Raw genomic sequence first — 19,580 nt, forward strand, 5'->3', positions numbered from 1 at the left:
CTTGCTTTCACTTCAAAGTATAGGAATGGTTGGACAATGGTGCAGTAAGTGAATATGAAGTTTGCAGGTGTAATCAAAATTGTTGGTTTCCAATAACAGTGTGCAGTCTTGGAATTCTCATTTCTAACAGCATTGAGTGGATTGGTTAAAGCCTTATTTAACTTGCATTAGAGCACATTTGATTATAATTTAATTAGTATGTTTTGATTACATAGTGACTGTTCTTGTGACCTTTGTGTTGGAATGAATCTCTGTGGATTAAGAAGTGATCTATTTAGTGATCTTTTTTTGCTCATAGACTTGTGAATTTTGGATATGATTACTGTCAAGACCAAGATGTTGCATCTAAATGTTTGAATCTTCAGGTTTTTACAAGTAAAGCAGGTAATTAATAAATACAAGTATTGTCAAAATGATCTCCACTAGTAATTATCATGCAGTGTAATTGTAATTGATGACTAAATTTTTTCATAAGACATTATATATACTTGTATTTTTTGTGTTTGTTTTTTTTTTGTATGAGTGTGAGATTTTTATTCCTTTAGAGTATACTTGATAGGTAACTGTGAGGAGAGGGAGAAGGCAACTGTGCACTATTTTTCTTATTAAGTTTTTTTACCCTCTGAAAGCTGTATTCCAAGTTGAGCTGAAGAGTACCTAGGGTTTTATATATCAACACCAACAATAAAACAGTCACCCAGAGATTTTCTGGTAGCCCACCTTCAAAGAACTGGTATCATGCACTCATATGGTGAAATGTCTCAGTCTAAGCACACTGTAGCATTTTCTGCTAGTTTCAGAACACAGGTGGTACCAAAGCATGGTTGTGTATTACATTAGAGTGATTTAATGTTAAAGCTGACCAAAAATGTGTTAGAAAGTAAATTCAAGGAAGGTTTTGGCTAGGTCTGTTGTCTGGGTATCTGACATAGAATCTGTATTGCACATGCTCCGTTTAAGCATGTCCACTCTGTAACATAATTATATACTAAGAGCTTGATATTGCTGTTAGTATGTGATACTTAGAAGGTCCGAGTATGTGATACTAAACTTACTATGTGATACTTAAGGGTTTAGTGTATATATGATTCCTTAAACTCAAACCTAAAATGTTCCTTAAACGTTTAGGATTTAGGAGTCTCCCTGCATCCTAATACATGCCATGAGCTGCTTTTTTGATTAAAAACTGGTCTCAAGAGGCATCTGTTCATCACAGGTGCCTGCATTTTCGGCTTCTAAATTAGACCATACTGCCAAGTAGAGATGGTATCTGATTAACCTTTGAATTTAATAATCTACAGAGTTGTGTAGGGTTATGATGTGTTGCAGAAGTGGCTTTACATCTCATTTCTTAAGGCATGCTGTATGCACACGGGCGAATTGCTGAGGTATTTGCCAGTTCCATTGAAATGACCATTAATGCAAATCCAGTGAAATACAGTTTCCTTACATGGATTTTTTTCTTACCAAGGCAGACAGCACGCTTACAAAGATTAGAGGGAAGGAATTGGCAATAAGAGAAAGCCAAGTTTCTATCTACTAAATGTAGTTTAGACTACTTTTTCTGTTAGCAAGACAGACTACTACTTATACAAACAGCCTGTCCAATAATGGAAAATGTTATTTATTTGTATATATATGTTTCTTTTTAAGCCTATACTTCTCTAGGGTCTGTTCAGATTGAAGCACCTCCTTTTAGTTTAGGATGGAATTCAGTCTTCTTCCAACAAGACTGTTTTTTGGTTACCCTGAAGTAAAATATTGTTTTCCATCTGGCAACACAGTATTTAAATTCTGTGTGGAACCTTTCACATGCGCTTTTCATTGCATGTAACGTAAAACACATAATTCGACAATTACACTTACTAAATGAGATTATTGTATGTGGCTTTTCATTGAATGTTGTTTGAAACAGAGGATTACTTTGCACAACCCACTTTGAGTAACTAAGAGTTTGGAGCAAATGGTTTTGGCGCCGAGACCATATTGAAGAACACTGTCGGTAATCACACTAAAGTTCCCTTTTGTGCCTCTTGTTTATGGTGATTTACAAAACCAGACTGCAAGCTCTTTGGGGTGCAGACTATGTTAGCATGCTTCAAATATTAATGCCAATATCCCTATTTGTACCATTTGGACAACTCTGGCAAAGAATAATTGGCATAATTTCAAAACAGAATATTCCATGCAGTTTCCCATTTAATAAACTGTTATTTGCTACTGCCAATCTGAACTCTGAATGAAATCACTCTTCCTTTCTCAAACTTCCACAGTAGAAGAAAAGTAGCCCTGTTCCTTATACTCAGCACAGACAAAATGTCTCCAGATAAAAACTCCTATGAACTTCTAGATCAGCTGAGATCAAGCAGTTCTAGTCTCAGAATTAACTTTGTATGTCCAGAATTCAGTGGTTATTTAAACAACACTGGTCTGTTATGTTTTCTTTTAGCACTTCAGAAGTACTTTTCAGTTAAATTTGCTCGGTATTAAAAATAATGGAGGCAGTAAGATGACATAAACCCTGGATTACCATCACCTAACTTTACCTGCCTAAAAGTTAAGGATCTGGACTATATTTATAGAGAGAAATAGGCATCTCCAGAGGATGATTGCTTCTATCCATGTTTCTTCATTTGCTGTATAGGAGTCTAAATGAGAGGTTTTGGGATGGTTGAAGTTAGGTGAGGCATCACTCTTAAGCCAATACAACTAAACAAAATGCCCTGGTGCAATGTTGTATTTGAATTGTGACACTCAGATGCCATGTTGAGATGTTAGTACGGCCTTACGTCTTACGCTTCTGCATGAACAGAAATGAGGAATTTGAAGCTAAAGTTTCCTAAGGAAAACTTCATGTCTTCATAGGTGGCTCTTGCAGTTTCAGTGGTATGATGCTTATTTATCAAGTGGCAGAGTTGTAATTGTTGTTTCCCTAATTCTGCTGAATGTAGTAACTCGCTGTTACCCTGTATGAGTAGAATTTAATTTTTAAATGCTTCCTTTTTCTCACTTTGTTGTGGTTGAGATCTTTTTTCCGTTTTATTTCTGAAAAGATAAGAGTCCATCCAAATATATCTTCATGTGAGTCTTCTCACCTTGTAGCATTTAGCTACAGCTCTTACTCTTTGCAAATGATTTTGAAATGCATAGTGTAGAAGACCTGGTTCTGCCTTTGCATGACACACTTACCATACAGGTACAATAGGATAACAAGCTTTCCCTGCATCAGCGCACAACCCAGCTCTAATTTGCAGAGAGCACTGGTAAGGGTAGGAAAGGAATTTGTCTTATATTCTCAGTTGCTGGCTGCTCTAATGGGATTGCCAAGAGGGTATCAGATGTAACATTGCTTGGACACTTGCTGATCTGAGACTGTCGTGTTTCTATGTGTATTATTGAAGCACCATTGGATATTTTCTGTTGTTCGTAGTTCAGTTTGTTGACATTTGGACCAGTATCCTGGAGTTGAAAGCTGCATGTCTATTAATAGTCCGCCATAGCCGCTGTTTTTGTGATCAGCTTGCATATATTATCCACTGACACTTCAATCTGAACAGACTCACTTGCATGTTGTACAATTTACAGAACAGTGTATACACTAGCCTCCAACATACAAGAAAGAAATTTGCAGTGTTTGAAGGGAGCTGTTGATAATAAAACAGCATTGTGGGTTGTTGGAGCTTTTCCAGTCTTCCTCATGAGTCCTGATGCTGCTACTTTAAAAATTATGCATGCTCTGAAAGATGCCAAGTGCTCTGGCAAAATGCCCTGTTTGTTGTCTAAATGACTCAAATATACAAGCAAAACTGTATCAAACAATATTCAATCAGCTAAGAATAAGCAGGAAAAAAAATTGCATCTCAAAATAAAGTATTTACCTTCCCCAGAAGTGTGAAATGCCTCAGCCATATCTATATCACAGCTATGGTACAGCCTTGTGGTCTGAAGTATGAGGCTTTTAACCAAGTAAAATACCTTGGTAGCTGTGCTTTTTTTGTACTTGTGCTTTTTCCATACTGTGCCTTTTTCTGTATACCTTGTATACATAAACCTGTTGTTTTTTTTTTTTTTTACAGAACAGTATCTGTATTAGTATTACCTTTTTTTTTTTTCTTTTAAGTGATAAACTTTCAATAAAGGTAAAAGGTGAATGGTCATAGTTGTGGCCCAGCTTTCCCAGCTGTATTGGGATAATGTGATTTGGAAGCTGTTTCTAACACAAATGCCAAAGCAGCTTGCCAAAGCATCGGCCTAAGTGGATTAAAGTTTTTATAAGACATGGAGGGAGGGCTACCATCCAGTGAAGTCAAAACAGTATAACTCTGATTTAGAATTAGGCTGGGAGGGGGGAGCATTCCTGCACAGAGTACCTTGGCTGAAATAAGCTTGTGCCAAGGGCTGACTTTTCTCCTAAAAAAGGAATTAACGGCTCTTTGGGCTGGAAAGGGGGGAAGTGACTATCATTTCTAGTGTGAGAAAGCCCTAGTAGTGTATCATGCTGCTGCCAATATGAAAATTACTTCGAAAGCAAACAAACTGTGATTTACTATGTTGTTCTGTGCATATTTGACAGTCCCTGAACAGAAAATATCTAGGATTGAGGCAGTCTGTGGAGAGAAAGGCGTGATCAGTTTTCGGGCTGCAAGCATGATTTCTACTGGGAAGGGCTAAAAATGTACTTCTTCTAAAGTGAAGAACTGGCCATGTCAGAACCCAGGTTTCCATTGTGCCATATTGCCTCCTCTGGTGTCTCTTATTTTGTGTTTCGCTAGGTAAATGATGGTTAGAGATATGTAATATATATTTCTGTAATCTTTTTTGAGAGATTATTTTTAGTTTCTAATTTGAAACAGTCTTGCTCTAGTTTTGTGTAGTGTAAAGATGTCTAGATATTCAGGTGGAAGAGTCAATTTTCTTTTCCTTTTTTGTCTTTTTAGGAGGCTTGTGTGTATGTTCTAGTCTAGCCTCTGATATTCCTGATGAAATAAGGTACTCCATATATTTTTTACATAAAGGTAAGATTAACCGGTTAAGTTAAGCTTTATTTTGGAGAATGTCACTTTGCTGAAAGAGTCACAGAATGCCTTGCAAAACAAATAACTACCAAAGTCTGCAGACAATAAACTACTGTGGCTGGTGTTTAGAGACAGCAGCTGCCTTTAGCTGCGAAGTTGATTTTCCTGCTGTAGACTTCCTGCCTGATGCTGAACGGGTAGCTTCAAACCAGCGGCCTTGTGAGTGGCTATTAATTTGGTCCCTTATTTCTAGCCAGGCTTTCCGACGTGCTGAGCACGAACATCAATGAATCTGTGGGAGCTTGCAGGTGTGTTGTACTTATACCATAAGGCATTTGTGTGGGAAATAGAGCCAAAAGCTCTTAGCTTGAATGTCTATTCAGAGTTCCAGTTCAACGTGTCATTTTCACAGCAAGAGATGCAACGCCCACTGACTGTTAGAATAGTCACTATGTAAGCGGTGCTCTGGCTCTGCATCTTAAGACCTTTTTTTTTTCTTGAAAAGAATACAGAGCATTGTTTTATTCTGATCAGAATAAAACTTGTCAGTAGCAAGATCTTTCTTATTTGATACGTGGAGGAGAGAGGTGAACTATTTCTCACTTGAGAAGCTGCATAGTATGGAGTAACAGTGTTTCAAGTGGACAACATACCTCTGTTTTACTTTGTGTTTGCTTTCTTGTGTCAGGAAACTTTTCATATGTCAGAGCTGTGCTAACATGTTGCTTTGCTGCTGGAACGTTGTGGGATTGAATGAACTGCATTTTTGTGTTCTTGAAGGCATTAACAAATTGGAAAAGCCCATTCTGGGTGTGGCAGCACTCTGCATTGTACTGCTATGAAGGGCTGATTTCCCCAGATGTACTTGATGTGTTGCTGAAGGGTGATTGCATTGCTTGGAGCCAACCATGGCCCTTGTACATCCCTACCTGTATCAGGAAGAAACTGAGGATAATTATGGCGACATTTCAGATGCAGCTGGCCAATAACCTTCATGGAATTGAGTTGTTTGGTGCAGAGCTGTTTGTGGATTCATGTAAGATTAATCAGTCATACGCAAGAATTTTAAGACTGGTCCTGAGGTGACCCACAGAAGCAGTGGTATATCGGGTCCGTAAGCCACATTTTGGAGACATATAAGGAGTTCAGTTTGTGCTGCAGCATCTGTAAACTCATGTCCTGGTTTCAGCTGGGATATAGAGTTAATTTTCTTCCTAGTAGCTGGTATAGTGCTGTGTTTTGGATTTAGTATGAGAATAATGTTGATAACACACTGATGTTTTAGTTGTTGCTAAGTACTGCTTACACTAGTCAAGGACTTTCCAGCTTCCAGTGCTCTGCCAGGTGCACAAGAAGCTGGGAGGGGGCACAGCCTAGATAATTGATCCAAACTGGCCAAAGGGCTATTCCATACCATATGACGTCATGCTCAGTCTAGAAACTGGGGGGAGTTGGCCAGGGGGCAGCGATCGCTGCTTGGGGACTGGCTGGGTGTCGGTCAGTGGATGGAGAGCAATTGCATTGTGCATCACTTGTTTTGTACATTCTATTGTTATTGTTGTTGTTGTTGTTATTATTTTCTCTTCCTCTGCTGTCCTATTAAACTGTCTTTATCTCAACCCACGGGTTTTACTTTTTTCCCCCTGATTCTCCCCCCCATCCTACCGGGAGGGTGTGAGCGAGGGTCTGTGTCATGCTTAGGTGCTGGCTGGGGTTAAACCGTGACAACTTGGAAGGAAGCTTCCTGTCCTCTGTTAAAGCAGCCACTTAATGTAGCATAAACACAAAAGTCACGATGTTGCAGGTGTATTCTGCAGTGCTGGTATTAGCTTGCATGTATTTGCGTTGGCAAGTAACAGGATGGTGATCATGAGTATACTGACTCATTGCAAGCAAACTTCAGTAAGTATCTGGTGCGAAAAACTTTGGTTTAGATAACCCTTCATCTCTAGTGTTGCTGTTGGTCTTGGAGGTCTCATTTTTCTGTTTTTGCAGCATAGATAAAGCATATCTCTCTGCTAGGATCAGGAATCAAAGACCTGGATGAGTGGCTGAAGCATGGCTCATGATTGAGTTTTTTCCTTGGTGGGCCTGTAAACTGTGGATCTATCATCTTACCTTGAATTTTCATGCAGTATTAAGTAGCATCCTGATCATGACACCATTCAGTCTTTAGGATATTGCAGCATGGACATTTGGAGGCCAGTCATTGTCTCCTTAGTTATTTTAGTCTTCAGCTTTTCTCAGAGGCTGAGGAAGTTTGAGGGCTCTATGTCATTCTTACTGGGTGCCAGAAGAAGTATGGTGCAAGTCTAGAATAAAATAACAGCTGTCCTGATGCAAAGCCCATGCAAACATGGCAGGTCTGAAATTAGCTAATGTTTAAACAGAGCTGAACTAAATTACAGCAATAGGGCATGCAGATAAACAAACTGGAAATTCTTTAAAGCAGTTGAAAGATCACCAAAATGTGAAGCACAGCTACGTAAAGGATTTGTGTTTGGGATTTTTTTTGGGGGGGAGGTATTTTTACACAAGCTTGCTCTGGGATGGAATGCTTCTTTAAACACAAACATAGGCTGTGCAGTGCATGGCCAGTTTCTGCATACTAAAGAACTGCATTGTGTGGGTGCAGGTCTACTAAGTATGCAGCAACTCTGTTTAGGATGAAGTAAATCTGTCTGTGCAGACAAGCCTGTAAAACAGTCTGAAATATCCCTGTTTGGGTGTATTGGCACTGCTGAAGTTTCTAGCTATAAAGTCATAGTTGGCTCATAACAGATGGTGTTTATTGTTTGAGTTTTTTAAAAGTATTATTATTTTTCCCCAGGTTACAACAAAACTTTTACAGTTTCTCTAGAAAGAACAGAATCTCATCAATTGAAGGAAGTGGCTTTTATGAATCTTGGTAGGTTACTTGTGTTACTTCCCTGTGTGACTGCCATTCTCTGTCCCCAGAAGGGAGACAAATGGCTAACCCTTCTCTAGAAGAAAAGGATTTTTTTTTCTTGACTTGTAAGTAGTTGTGTTATTTTGCTGCCTTTTTTTGCTTAACTTTTACATTTGGCATTTGATACTGCAATACCTCACTATTAGTAAGCAACTTCCTCTGAAATTGCCTCAGAATCTGCTCTGGAGATCAGCTGCTGAGTTCTTGAGTGTCTCAAGCCTCTTGAATCCTCCTGTGGAAACCCAAATGTATTGCTAGTGTTTCCTGTGTTAATACAACAGCAGCTTTTAATTAACTCCTTTTATATTTCCTAGATATAATCGATTCCATCAGAGAGAAGTGGGCCAAGATGAGAATCATGTGAAACAGCCTCTTAAAGCAAATAAGTGAACAAGTGCTAAATTGACCACTGTTATTTCTTTAAATAGACTATTATGTGGCTGCTTATTTGCCTGGCCAGTTCCTGCACCTCTTGAATATTCAGCATCCTGACCTGCTGTGCTATAGTTTATTTCTTACAGGTATAGTAAGACTGCTGCTTGAAGTAATTTTATTGTTGTAGTAGAAACTTGTTCAAATCTCTTTACATAAAAGTTGTATTTCTCAATGTTTGCTTTACTGCACAGTGTTCTGAAGAAGGAGAGAGATTGAAAAAATAGCAATGGCATTTTTGCCACTTTCCATTTTAAAAAGAGAATCTGAAGTGACATTTCATACTTCATCTACTACGTACTTCTAGCTTGTTATGAAATGGAAGAAAACCTTTCACTGAATTTTAAATTCTTTGCCTTGGTTTCATAGTTTCCCTTCCCCCATCTTTGCACATGCTTCTCCATCCTCCGCTGTTCTCAAATTTCACATGGAGATGTAAATTTGATTTTACATTTCCTTCCTCCAATTGAGTTGCTCTAAATGTGTGTGTTTGGAGGGTGTGGGGAGAGGAAATCTGTGTTTCCTTCACCTGATCATGCTGATGCAATTTGATTTAGAGTCTCATCTGAGAGGCACGTTATTTCATTTCCAGCAAACATGTCTTTATGGGAAGTGGGTTATTTTTGGAAGTGGGGGTCCTTTGTTTGAAAACAGAAATCTGTTCTTCTGATTGGGTGAAGGAGAGGTAAGTAGTGGGAACTGGTACGGGGGTAGCATCACAGGAAGCTAATACCTGTTGTATATACATAATGAAATGCTATTCTGCTAGAAATGAGTGGAAGGCATCACTGTTGTATAGTGGGCTTGATTTCTCTGATGCAAAGGGTGTGTAATCCTACTGTGTAGTATTGTGGTGGTGAACCTTAGTACTAGCATAAATAAAGTGGTTTTGATCTGATGCTTCAATCAGTAATCGTAGAGCAGAACCTTCCTGTACTGGCCATTGGGATTGACGGTAAGAGATCCACCAATACAAATTTGAATCATGATTCTGCATGTGAGCAGTTCTGAACTGTACCAATATGCTTAGGTGCTAATTCTAGTGTTGAATCTCTATTACTAGTCTTGTGCCCTTCTCTGTTCCATCCTATGTACTCTGATTTGTCCTGTGACAGCATTGTGAGCCTCAAGTCTGCACACCTTCTCTGCTTCAGCAGTAGGGAAGGAGAGAACTGAGTATCGGCTGTGCTCCTCGTTTACTTCCTTTACACAGTCAGCGCCATTCTTCTTCTTCCTCAGCATAATACCAGGGCAGCTAGTACAAGATGCAGACTGTTTCTTACTGCTGGGGACCTGGGAGTCTTAAGAGAAATACTGGTAGCAGCCAAATTTTATGTTCTTAGTCCTTTTTATTCTCAAACCAATGTTCTTCAGGTGAGGATGCAAGAATTGATGTGTTGCAAAACTGCCCCATCCGATCCCCACTCATGTCAACAGTCTTGGATTGCCATGTAGGAAGTATGTATGCCGTTAGCATCAGTGACAGCGCCTTACTACAGTTCCTACAGAACAGCAAACGAGACAGCGAGAGATTGGCAGCTCTGCATTGTGCCCTGTTGTACTTTCGATGCACAGAAGACTTGGAAATGCAGGTAGGAAAAGAACCTCATCTAAATTTTTTCAGTGACTGGTGTCTTATACAAAGCAGGGTCAGGACATGAATGATATCAGCCAAAGAAGAGAAGTCCTGATTCACATGTACCTTTTGGCGGTGCCAAGAGGCTCATCAGCTGGGCTGCTTTGTTAGTCAGAAACTGTTTTATTAGTCAAGGCTCTCTTGAAAACATTTATCTCTGTATCACTACTTCATGCAAAGTTTTACTACGGAAAACAAAGTTCCTATAGTCTCTTACCACACATGCTTAAACAGAGAGATGTGACAAACTCCCCTGTTCTCATTCTGACAGATTATTTGGTGGATTTCTGAGAACCTGTCAACATGTCATTCTTTTGACCCCATTCAAGAATTTATTATCGGTAGGTATTTCTTTGCCTGCATACTGAGTCTTCCTGCATACCCTAGTTGTGACTTAAGGAGAAGCCACGATGTCACAAACTGACTCTCTTATTTCCAAACTTTTTGGTTATGATTTATAACAATTTTGGTTAACTGACCTGCATTTTGTGGTGTGAGAGACAGTATCAGTAGTTTAGAAGATGCATAGGTCTCTCAAAATCAGATTGGCAGTAAAACTTTCCAAATGCATTCTTCTGTCTAGTAGGAGAAATAGATTTATCATTATTTTAGGTCACTGGAGAGCAAATTCTCTATCTGGCTCCTGTCTTGGATATCTGGGATGTACATAATTGAGATTGGAGCGGAGGAACAAATCTCCTCTAGCCTAGCCCAAACCATTTTTTCATAAGGATTTGGCATATCATGATACTCTCTTCTAATAGCTGATTCCTCAGCCTAGCCAGTGCATGTCCTGTGCCCTGAGCCTTTGTACAAAGGACCCCTGCAGCGCTGAGCTGTAGCCAAGCAGCTGACCCAGCCCTGCAGCCATCTGGACTTCTCTTCCTCCTTTTGTGCACAGAATGGGACCAGTTCCACCATGGAGGAAGCTGTTTCAGAGACAGCAGCAGGATTTGTCCCTAAAAAAGTGTTAGATAAGGAACTGACTGTGAAGCCTACTCTTGTTAACTAATAGGTTATACAATCTTGCCCTTACAAATCTTTTTACATTGCATTCAGCCTCCCTGTACTGCAGAATGTGTCCAGAAACTCACAACCTGGATAAACTTTTGCCGTACACATCACTGCTTGACTGGACTGGGGTAAGATAACAGCTGGTACTTTAATAGCTAGAGGGAGTCTATTTTTCTCCTTTAGTTCAACCTTTAACTTGTATGCCTTACCTTTTCACAGACATGCTCTAAATCCATATCTGTGCTTTATGTCCATTTTATTTTGTCAAGTCTTAACCTTAGTGGTGTTTTCCATGAGTCCTATTTTTTGTCAACAAAGAAAAGCTTTTATAAAACAAGAACAGCTACTATAATGGAACAGATGATTAAGTCTCTCAGTTTTCATAATGAGGTATTAATTTATTGCTTATCATACGAAGTTTATGATGAATACAAAATATATGTAACCAGCAAAATCATGCAGTTATTTCCAAGACAAACAGTATCAGTAGAGTTAAGATTTATGAGGAAGTTTGCAGAAGTAAAATAACTCTAGGCAAGATCCTACAGTTAGAGCAAATAGCTTATTTTAATTTCTCTGATCTGACACTGTTCTAATATGTTGTCTTTTTTTAAATGAGATGAATGAGAGAAACATCTTCCATATTTATTTTTGGCAAAACTGAATGTATAGTTTTGTCTAGCTAGCTAGTTTCACAAAGGAAACAGGTAATGGAGATTCACTTAGGTACCCAAACAGGCCCATGTTTTATGCTAAATGATTTATATTCTTACAATTTTTCTGTATTTGTAGATTATCCCTGGAGTAATATGCGCAACAGACATTATTTCTCTACCTGTGTTAAAGGTAAGTTCCAGTATAAAACCACATTCATATTTGCAGGTTAGGAGCTTTTTTTTTTTTGTGGGGTGGGGGTGTGCTAAATAATAATGAAGCAGTGTCCCCACAGCCCTATCAAAAAATACGGGCGAACAGAAAATTGCCTTGTTTAAACTGTCTTATGCATTTACTAAAATACCAGCTATTCAGACTGATGTTTGCTAGCTCAAAGATGTATTTTTTCCCTTTTCTGAAGAGACTTCTTCCATTCAACAGGGAAGGTCCTCCAAGGATTAATTCATGTTAGATTTGATTGATACCTCTTCATTTTGTGACTTCATTAGCTGGAGGTAAACTTGGCACGACAGACATGTAGGTTTTCTACATAATCTCTATGTATACCCACTTTGAGGGATATTTCATTGTGCTGCCATTGGTACCAGTGGTGTTTGACCCTCTCACTTTTTGTCCGGAGCATCCTGTGATTGCACTGATGTCAGGGCTTTGGCTACCTAAGTCTAGACAAATTCCTGCACAGCCTGGAAAAGGCAGTGAGCTGGATGGGGAGGGCACATGCTGTTTGGGTAGGAAATTGTACTTTCCATTGAAAACAGCATGAATGATTCTACCCGTCTTCCATTCCACTCCCTCAGCTCCAATTTAGAGAAATACTTGAAATTTTCCTAAGTGTTCCCTACAAAATATGAAAGAAGCTTTTAATAAGCAGCTTGTTGTGGAGGGCTAATGGGAAGAATCAGAGCTTGAACCCAACAGTACCAGCAACACATGGGAGTAGACTCTGGATACATGACAATATTGTTTCATGTAGCGCTTTAAAGATGTGAGAGTCTGTTTCCTCCCTAGTGCTTATAATTAGCTCATAAAGCTTCAGCATTCACAAAATTTTTTAAAATCAGTGAAATTACCCACTGTTCACTTAATCCACAACACTGCATCACAGCTGTGCTGCTACAGATTCACGACTGCTGTCCGGGAATCGGGCTTTGCATGCTTTGCTTGGGAGGGCTGCCCTGAGAACTGGGACACCTGGGAAAATCAGATCTTGAGAAAATTTGTTGCTAGATAATCCCTGTAATTCACTGAGGTCAAAGTTAGCAGGCCTTTAATTTGTCTGAGATTGAACCTCAAGCCCCTGGGGGCAAATGCCTTTAGCAGCTATACTTCCTGATTGTAGAACTCATTTCCTATTTCTGTCTGATACCTAAACAGATTGAAAAGGTCAGAGTTGAACTAAAGACAAATATTTCCTGCTACTTTTGACTGCAAATGGCTCTGACTCTTGAGTGAGGACAAAGATGATAATACACAGGGTAAGGTTTAGTGCTTTGGCTGCTTTGTACTGCTCCAGTGACACAAACCCACCATAGCTTGAGTTCAACTGGTCAGTCCTTGGGGTTTCAGTTGGTGTGTGGTGTTGGCATCACAAGTCAGACCCTGGTGACAAATCTGATCCTATAAGTAGTATTTCTTTTGCAAAGATTTTATGGCATTTCACAGAAACAATGGTGAATTGTTGCTTTGAGAAGCTTTTTGGAGGTCTCAAGCCAATGAATTGTTGAGAGCCTTTGGGAGGGCTATGTCCATATTCACAAAAACATTGTGCTATTTGGGTAACAGGTGTATTTTTATCACTAAATTCCTGTTCAGCAAGAGATATTGAGAGAGTCTGAGAAAGGGGGAGCAGTCAGAGTCCAATTGTCAAAAAGCTTTACATAAGGATTGTAATTAATAAGAGTCTGGTTTGGGTTTTGGCTGGTTTTTTTTCCTTTTTCAACACAGAAGCCAAATTTGAAGGGGTGCAAATAGGCTTGATCAGAAGGGGAGAAAATAGGAGGAGGTCCAGGAGAAGAGTGAAGATGTGTAGTGCAAGCAGTTGTTACAGAGATCAGCACAGGAAAAGGCAGCCTCTCCCTCATGCTGTGCTGAGCCACTGAGGTTGAAGAGTGATGTTTTAAGGAGTAACTGCCTGTGCAGCTACGTAGTTAGTTACACGGCTGTCTGAATACCTTCACTGCTGGGGAGGCATAGCACTACAGTTCCCAAGGAAAGCACATGCGCCTCTTAAAGGTCATTGGCACCCTGCATCCTTTCAGAGGGGTATAACAGAGAGCTCTCTTCGTCTTCAGTTAAAACAACACTACTTGTGAAAGGCTTCATGGGAGCTTTTCGTGGATTGCAACCTGGTAAGGCCTTGCTTTGCCTTCTGGTAATACAATGTCTTTTAGGTGCTCATGCTTAGATATTAATTCCTCACTCTCTAGAAATGTCTGCAAAATAAACACCACCTAAGATGAAGCAGCCCTCTCTCTCTGGTCCTTGCCCTGATGATCCTCAAGGAATAAGAGATTAAAATAATATTTTATTTTAAACTTTTGACTTCTTAATGAGATCTAATACAGTGCAGGTTTTCAGTGGTGTCTGCTTTTAATTCTGAAGTCTACCACTTCCTGTTACAGACTCAATAGAGGAAAGAAACTTGCTGTCTTGCTTCCCCCTGCCACACATCAAACAAAATCCAGTGTGGCCTGAATGCAATTTTGCAGTGGTGGTTCTGTTGCAGTTGCATAAATTAGTCACTAGATGATACCCTTACGCTATATTCTTGATATTTGTCTGATTTCATATTGGTAACATTTAGGCAACATACTGCAGTACTGGGTTGTAGATCTTGTTAGTTAGCTCCAGCAAGGTGAACATATGGTGCCATATGCACTCCTAGTTTCCAGCTGCTAAATATAACTAACATGAAGCAAAAAGGGGATTTATTTTTCTCTGCTGCAGCTATAACAATAAAGCAGCAATCAGCACTGGCAGCAAGAGGGAAGTGGCTGGCAGGATTGAGTCTCTGCAACTTATTTTCCTTGGCAAATTGTAGTTTATAGTAGGAAGTGGTTTTAAAGGCTTCTGATGTTTTCTTCTAAAGTTATTGTAATTGTAGAAAAGTAGGGGAGAGAGAGCAAAATCCAACATGTTAATGCAAGACAGAGGAACATTGTGAACTCAAACTTCTCTTCCTTCAAATGTTACTACTGTAGTGTCTGTATGGGAAGGTAAATGTATATAAAGGGGGGCAAGAACAGCTAGTACCATCTCTTGTTTTTTAAAACTGCCAAAAAGAAATGCCTTAATCTAATCTCTTTGTCAGCAATGATCACATCGCTCCCCCTTTATAAACAGTGGCTTCACATCTTTATACCCTAGTCCAAGAACTAGCGCAGGAAACCAGTGTGTGTGTGTTTGGGTTTTTTTCCTCCTGTCTGTTCACGGTGGAGTTTCAATTAATTTCAGCATTAGAGCCAAAGGCTTTAGAATTGCTATGGAAATGTTTGGATTTTGTTTTTTTTTCTGGGATGAGGCACTGTTACTTGAGGTGGGCAAATGGATGTTTGCAATGTAAGTATTAATGCAGCTTGAAAATAGTGGCAGCCTGCAGCTGCTGGGGTCATGGTGATATTCCTCTATTTGAAACTACTAGAAACCTGGAATGCGATTTATTTGACCAAATGTTAACATTTACATCTAAGTCAGTTGCCTAAGGCTGCTTTTACAGTCAGTGGAAGTCTAGACAATATGGCTAGTGCAGTCTGTGGTGCAGTTCTTGCCTTCCCATCCCAAACATCTGAAACAAGTCAGATGAAATGAGTACTTCTAGGTCATAATTCATCCCAGTGACTTTAAAGGATCCTAAGGTGGCAAAATATCTGCATTACAGGCACCAAATCTTGACCTCACATTTAAGTAAGTGCTACCCCTGCCGCCAAATCAAGCAAATTAAAGTACTGGAAAAAATAGTGTAAATGCTTTTGTTTAACTTTTTTCACTTAGATTGTTATGAAGCTACAGTAATCACAGTTCTTTCCAATCACTTAGTGGGAGGGTGATTAGGTATTTCTTTAAGAGTGCAGCCCGTTATTCATGCTTTCCTTGCAATACTTTCCAGTTCCAAAACTCCAAGGGCTTCTGGGAGAAACTCAGCTCAAACTTGGAGAGTGTGAAGTATGCAGAGCCACACTTGCATTACCACAATAATGTGCTCAGGAGGGAATGGCGTAACCTTTCAGAAGAGGTAAATATGCATGCGCTGAAACAGTCTCCAGAGCTGCCTCTGAAGTGGATGTTTTAAAGCCAAACACAGAATAGTTAGCTTTTTTAAAATTTTATTTTGGGGATAAAGAAATGGGAATCTGATTATGAGAAGTGCAAAGAGTTGCAGTCATTTTACTTATAAGGTGATTGCCTGTAAGTCTTACTCTGTTAAAATAATGCAAGAAACTAAACAGAAGCAGAGCTTGCACTTACCTGTATTGTCATGTAAGTTAGATGTGTGTGAGTGCCTATGAGCATGTGTAGTTGGAAGGTGGGTTGAAGCCCCACTGTACATTGTTTCCATTCAAAGGGAAAACCAGCTTAATTTCTCATCTGTATTTTATCAGGGAGTATTTTAATTGCCCTTCTACTTTGTTCATTTGGGGATTTTTGTTTGTTTACAAACCAGAGAGAGGAGAGAACAACCACAGCATATTTGAGGAATATTTTTGAAAATGCCAAAAAGTAGGTACCATTTTCTATTATATTTACCCTTTCTTATTTTTTTGAAGTATGTTGAAGGATTTAATGTGCCATTTCAATAGTTGATTAGGTATCTGATTAGATATCTTACTTTAAAGATTATCCAGCTGAAAATCAATTATTGGAATCCTTGTAATCACTACAGCATGATCTGAAATATCCAGGCCTCTAGAGCTGGGGAATTTATGGTAGACATGAAGAGTTATTCTTATCCAACCCAGACAGATAGAATTTTTTAAATGCTGTTTAATATCTTTACTAAATGTAGTCACATGTACAGTTCTTGGATTTCTTTAGCTGTCTTCGAAAGATCAAAGGGTCAGTTAAGTTTTTTTATGTCCTTATGAAATCCTTTAGAGTGATGCATATGAAACAAGCTGATTTTTGTTTCAAACCCTAGGGTGCTTTCTCATCTGGACAGTTGGGACTCTGGTAAGTAAAACTTGTCTTGATGTAGGCCTTAGCTGTAAGGTTTATTAGAATATTTGTATCTAGCTGTTGGCTAAAAATAAATTGCTGTGTGTGTTTTCAGCACTGAAGAGTTTGAGGCATTACGATGAGTGGTTATTAAATTAGAGGAAAACTTTTTCTATGATAGTAGTGGTAGGATCATATACTGACTAGGAAACCTTTGAAAATGAAGTTCCTACTGCATATTGGATCTAACAATGTAAGCAGTAAACCTTTGTCTGCTTAACGATTTCTTCTTCAGGATTTTTCTCCTGGAGTAGAGTATCAATGACACCATGTTACTGTTGAGTCTTGTCCACTTATAGCCGCCTTTGCAACTCTAGAACTTGGGTACAGTAGGAGATTATGGCAGGTGAAAAATCATGGTGTAGAGAAAGCAGGCGTGCAATGAATTTCCCTAGGGCAGGAACACTTGAGATTTTATGATGCTCAGTTCTTCTGTCACAAATAAGTAAAGCTGGATTTAGTAGTAAATTATGTTCCTGCTGTTCACACACCAGTGCCTTTTCTGTGCCCTGCCACTGTGTGCTGTGAAATGATGCTGATCTAAGTGCTGCTCACTCCTTTTATTACGAAGAATTTCCAGTGCATTGATTTCCAGTCCCTAACACCCATCATCTGCAACACTGCTGGTTATTGCTATGGGCACTGACTTTGAGGGACCTTGTATCAACTTTGCTAGTCTCAGGTTCATGTTTTCCAAAGGTGCTTATTGATAAAGAAGTCAGATGTTTAACTGTTACTAGAGAATTTTTAGACAGGTGCCAGCTGGTAACAAGTGTCAATGTAGTGTATCTTCCCTGTAGATTTTTCTTCAGGTCCTTTGAAATCAAGCAACACAGATCTTTGTGCTGCTAAGTGGTGGAGTAAATATATTTCAAGGTGAGCAAAGATGACTGGAAAGAACTTTGTAAAAATTTAGCACTTGGGTCTGTAAAACGTTGACTTGATTTTATGCTACATGATGAAATAGGAGATTGGTTTTCTTCCTTTGTTAGTAGACAGGAAGCACTGATTAGGAAATACAGGGCATTAAATTTCAGTAGGTACTCTAACCTCCTTCCATTTAGTTGGAAAAGTTGTGTTCTTTTTACATAGTGGTCTGCAAATCTGAGTAACAGAAGCAGCCAGACCATGGGAGAGAACCAGGAAAGGGGGAGGTGATTCTGTGGAGTATTTACTTTGTGTCTGGCCATTTCCTTGGAAAACCCATGCAGCTGTTCTAGCTTGTTTGTTTGTAAATGACAAGTTCTAAATAGCATATGCATTTGCACTGGTGTTACCAGAAGGTTCTCTGAGCCTCTTTGCTCTACTGAATCACCACACTCTGAATCATCTGGACTGAATCATCACTCTCCCTTAAATATCAAAGAAAAGAGTAATGCAAATGAAGTGTAAAGTGGCGTGACAGGCTTGTGTTCCTCTATGCTCAGTGTTAAGCACTTGAGGGAGAAGATGGCAGATACAGGGTTATTTTCCATTCCTCAGTTCTCTCTTACATGATTCTTGATTCTTCACTATCTTAGTTCTGTAGGTGAGTAGATCAAACCACAACTTGTTTGTGTATGTTTCTAAGTACTTCTGAAGCTGGTTGAAGCCTCGTGGTATTTCTATAGTGTCATGTCCTTGAATGATTCTTGCTCTGTTTATTTCAGAGGAAAGGCTAGTACCTCTCTTTCAAGAGGAAGATTATCAGCAGCAATTACTAATGGGACTGGTATGTGCTTTTGTCACAGTGTGCACTAGAGGACGCACAACCTCAACAAATGTAAAGAGTAAGCTTATAAGTTCGAGTGCTGAGTAGAAGCTCACCCAAAGTAGCTATGGGACAAACATGGTATTTCCTAAGTTTTGGAGTTCATAGTCATGATATATCATGTCATTTTATCAGGTCATGATATCATAAGGCATTGGGGAAAAACAGCAATGGAAAGTTGATTTGTCAAAATGCTTTTTGCATTCAACTTTTTGCTTTTTGCAAGCTTTTTGCATACAATTTTTCTTTGGCTAGAAACTGTTATTCCATCCTCCTGGAGTTCATCATAATCTGGCCATAATCTAGCTATAATCTGGCCATCATGATTTTTGGCCTATTTTACATCCTTAAAACATGTATAGGTGACTTCCCCATCCACTGCTTCTCTCAAAGAGAAGATCACAGATCTTGCTCCTCAATTTAACATGTCTTTTACTGTCTCCTTTTCCTTCTACCTCACTTCTGGGACTGCTATGGCTATTTTGAGGTCCCTTCCTCTTTTGCACTGTTTTCACCAATGATCTCCCCAAAGGATCTACTATCCTGATGCTTCTGGGTAATAAATCCTATCTCAAATCCCTACCTGTCCTCCCTCTGTCTAAATACACACCTTCGCTTATCTCTTGTTCTCTTACTATTAAAACCAAATAGAACTCTTCAACATGCACTGGAAGGTCTCAGCTCTGCATCTGTGAAGAGCATATCAACACTGTCCTGTCCAAATCTAAGGCAAATTTTCATTCTTTGCAGTCTTGTCCCCTTGTTTCCAAGTTCTGCCTCTCATTCTCTGAAGCTTCTCTACATTCCTTCCCTGCAGTTTATTTAGATCCAAAAAGTAGGTCACTGCTGTCCTTTGTCTGTGCTTTCCTAATACCTATATTGCTGTCCTGACACATT

At 39.3% G+C, this 19,580-nt stretch overlaps 1 protein-coding gene across 3 annotated transcripts in view; it reads left to right on the plus strand.

The window, feature by feature from the left end:
- Positions 1 to 19,580, plus strand: part of GSAP (gamma-secretase activating protein) — a 49,371-nt gene that overhangs the window by 16,261 nt on the left and 13,530 nt on the right. For all 3 annotated transcript variants that reach the window (XM_072858857.1, XM_072858847.1, XM_072858865.1), the window contains 12 exons: positions 299 to 384; positions 4,938 to 5,015; positions 7,846 to 7,923; positions 8,394 to 8,486; positions 9,772 to 9,989; positions 10,305 to 10,374; positions 11,093 to 11,175; positions 11,840 to 11,893; positions 15,828 to 15,953; positions 16,383 to 16,438; positions 16,857 to 16,888; positions 18,583 to 18,644. In XM_072858857.1, coding sequence (XP_072714958.1) covers positions 299 to 384; positions 4,938 to 5,015; positions 7,846 to 7,923; positions 8,394 to 8,486; positions 9,772 to 9,989; positions 10,305 to 10,374; positions 11,093 to 11,175; positions 11,840 to 11,893; positions 15,828 to 15,953; positions 16,383 to 16,438; positions 16,857 to 16,888; positions 18,583 to 18,644 — 1,036 coding nt within the window. The remainder of the gene's footprint in view (positions 1 to 298; positions 385 to 4,937; positions 5,016 to 7,845; positions 7,924 to 8,393; positions 8,487 to 9,771; positions 9,990 to 10,304; positions 10,375 to 11,092; positions 11,176 to 11,839; positions 11,894 to 15,827; positions 15,954 to 16,382; positions 16,439 to 16,856; positions 16,889 to 18,582; positions 18,645 to 19,580) is intronic.

Source organism: Ciconia boyciana, chromosome 1 (genome assembly GCF_034638445.1).
Source record: "Ciconia boyciana chromosome 1, ASM3463844v1, whole genome shotgun sequence".
Lineage (NCBI taxonomy): Eukaryota > Metazoa > Chordata > Aves > Ciconiiformes > Ciconiidae > Ciconia > Ciconia boyciana.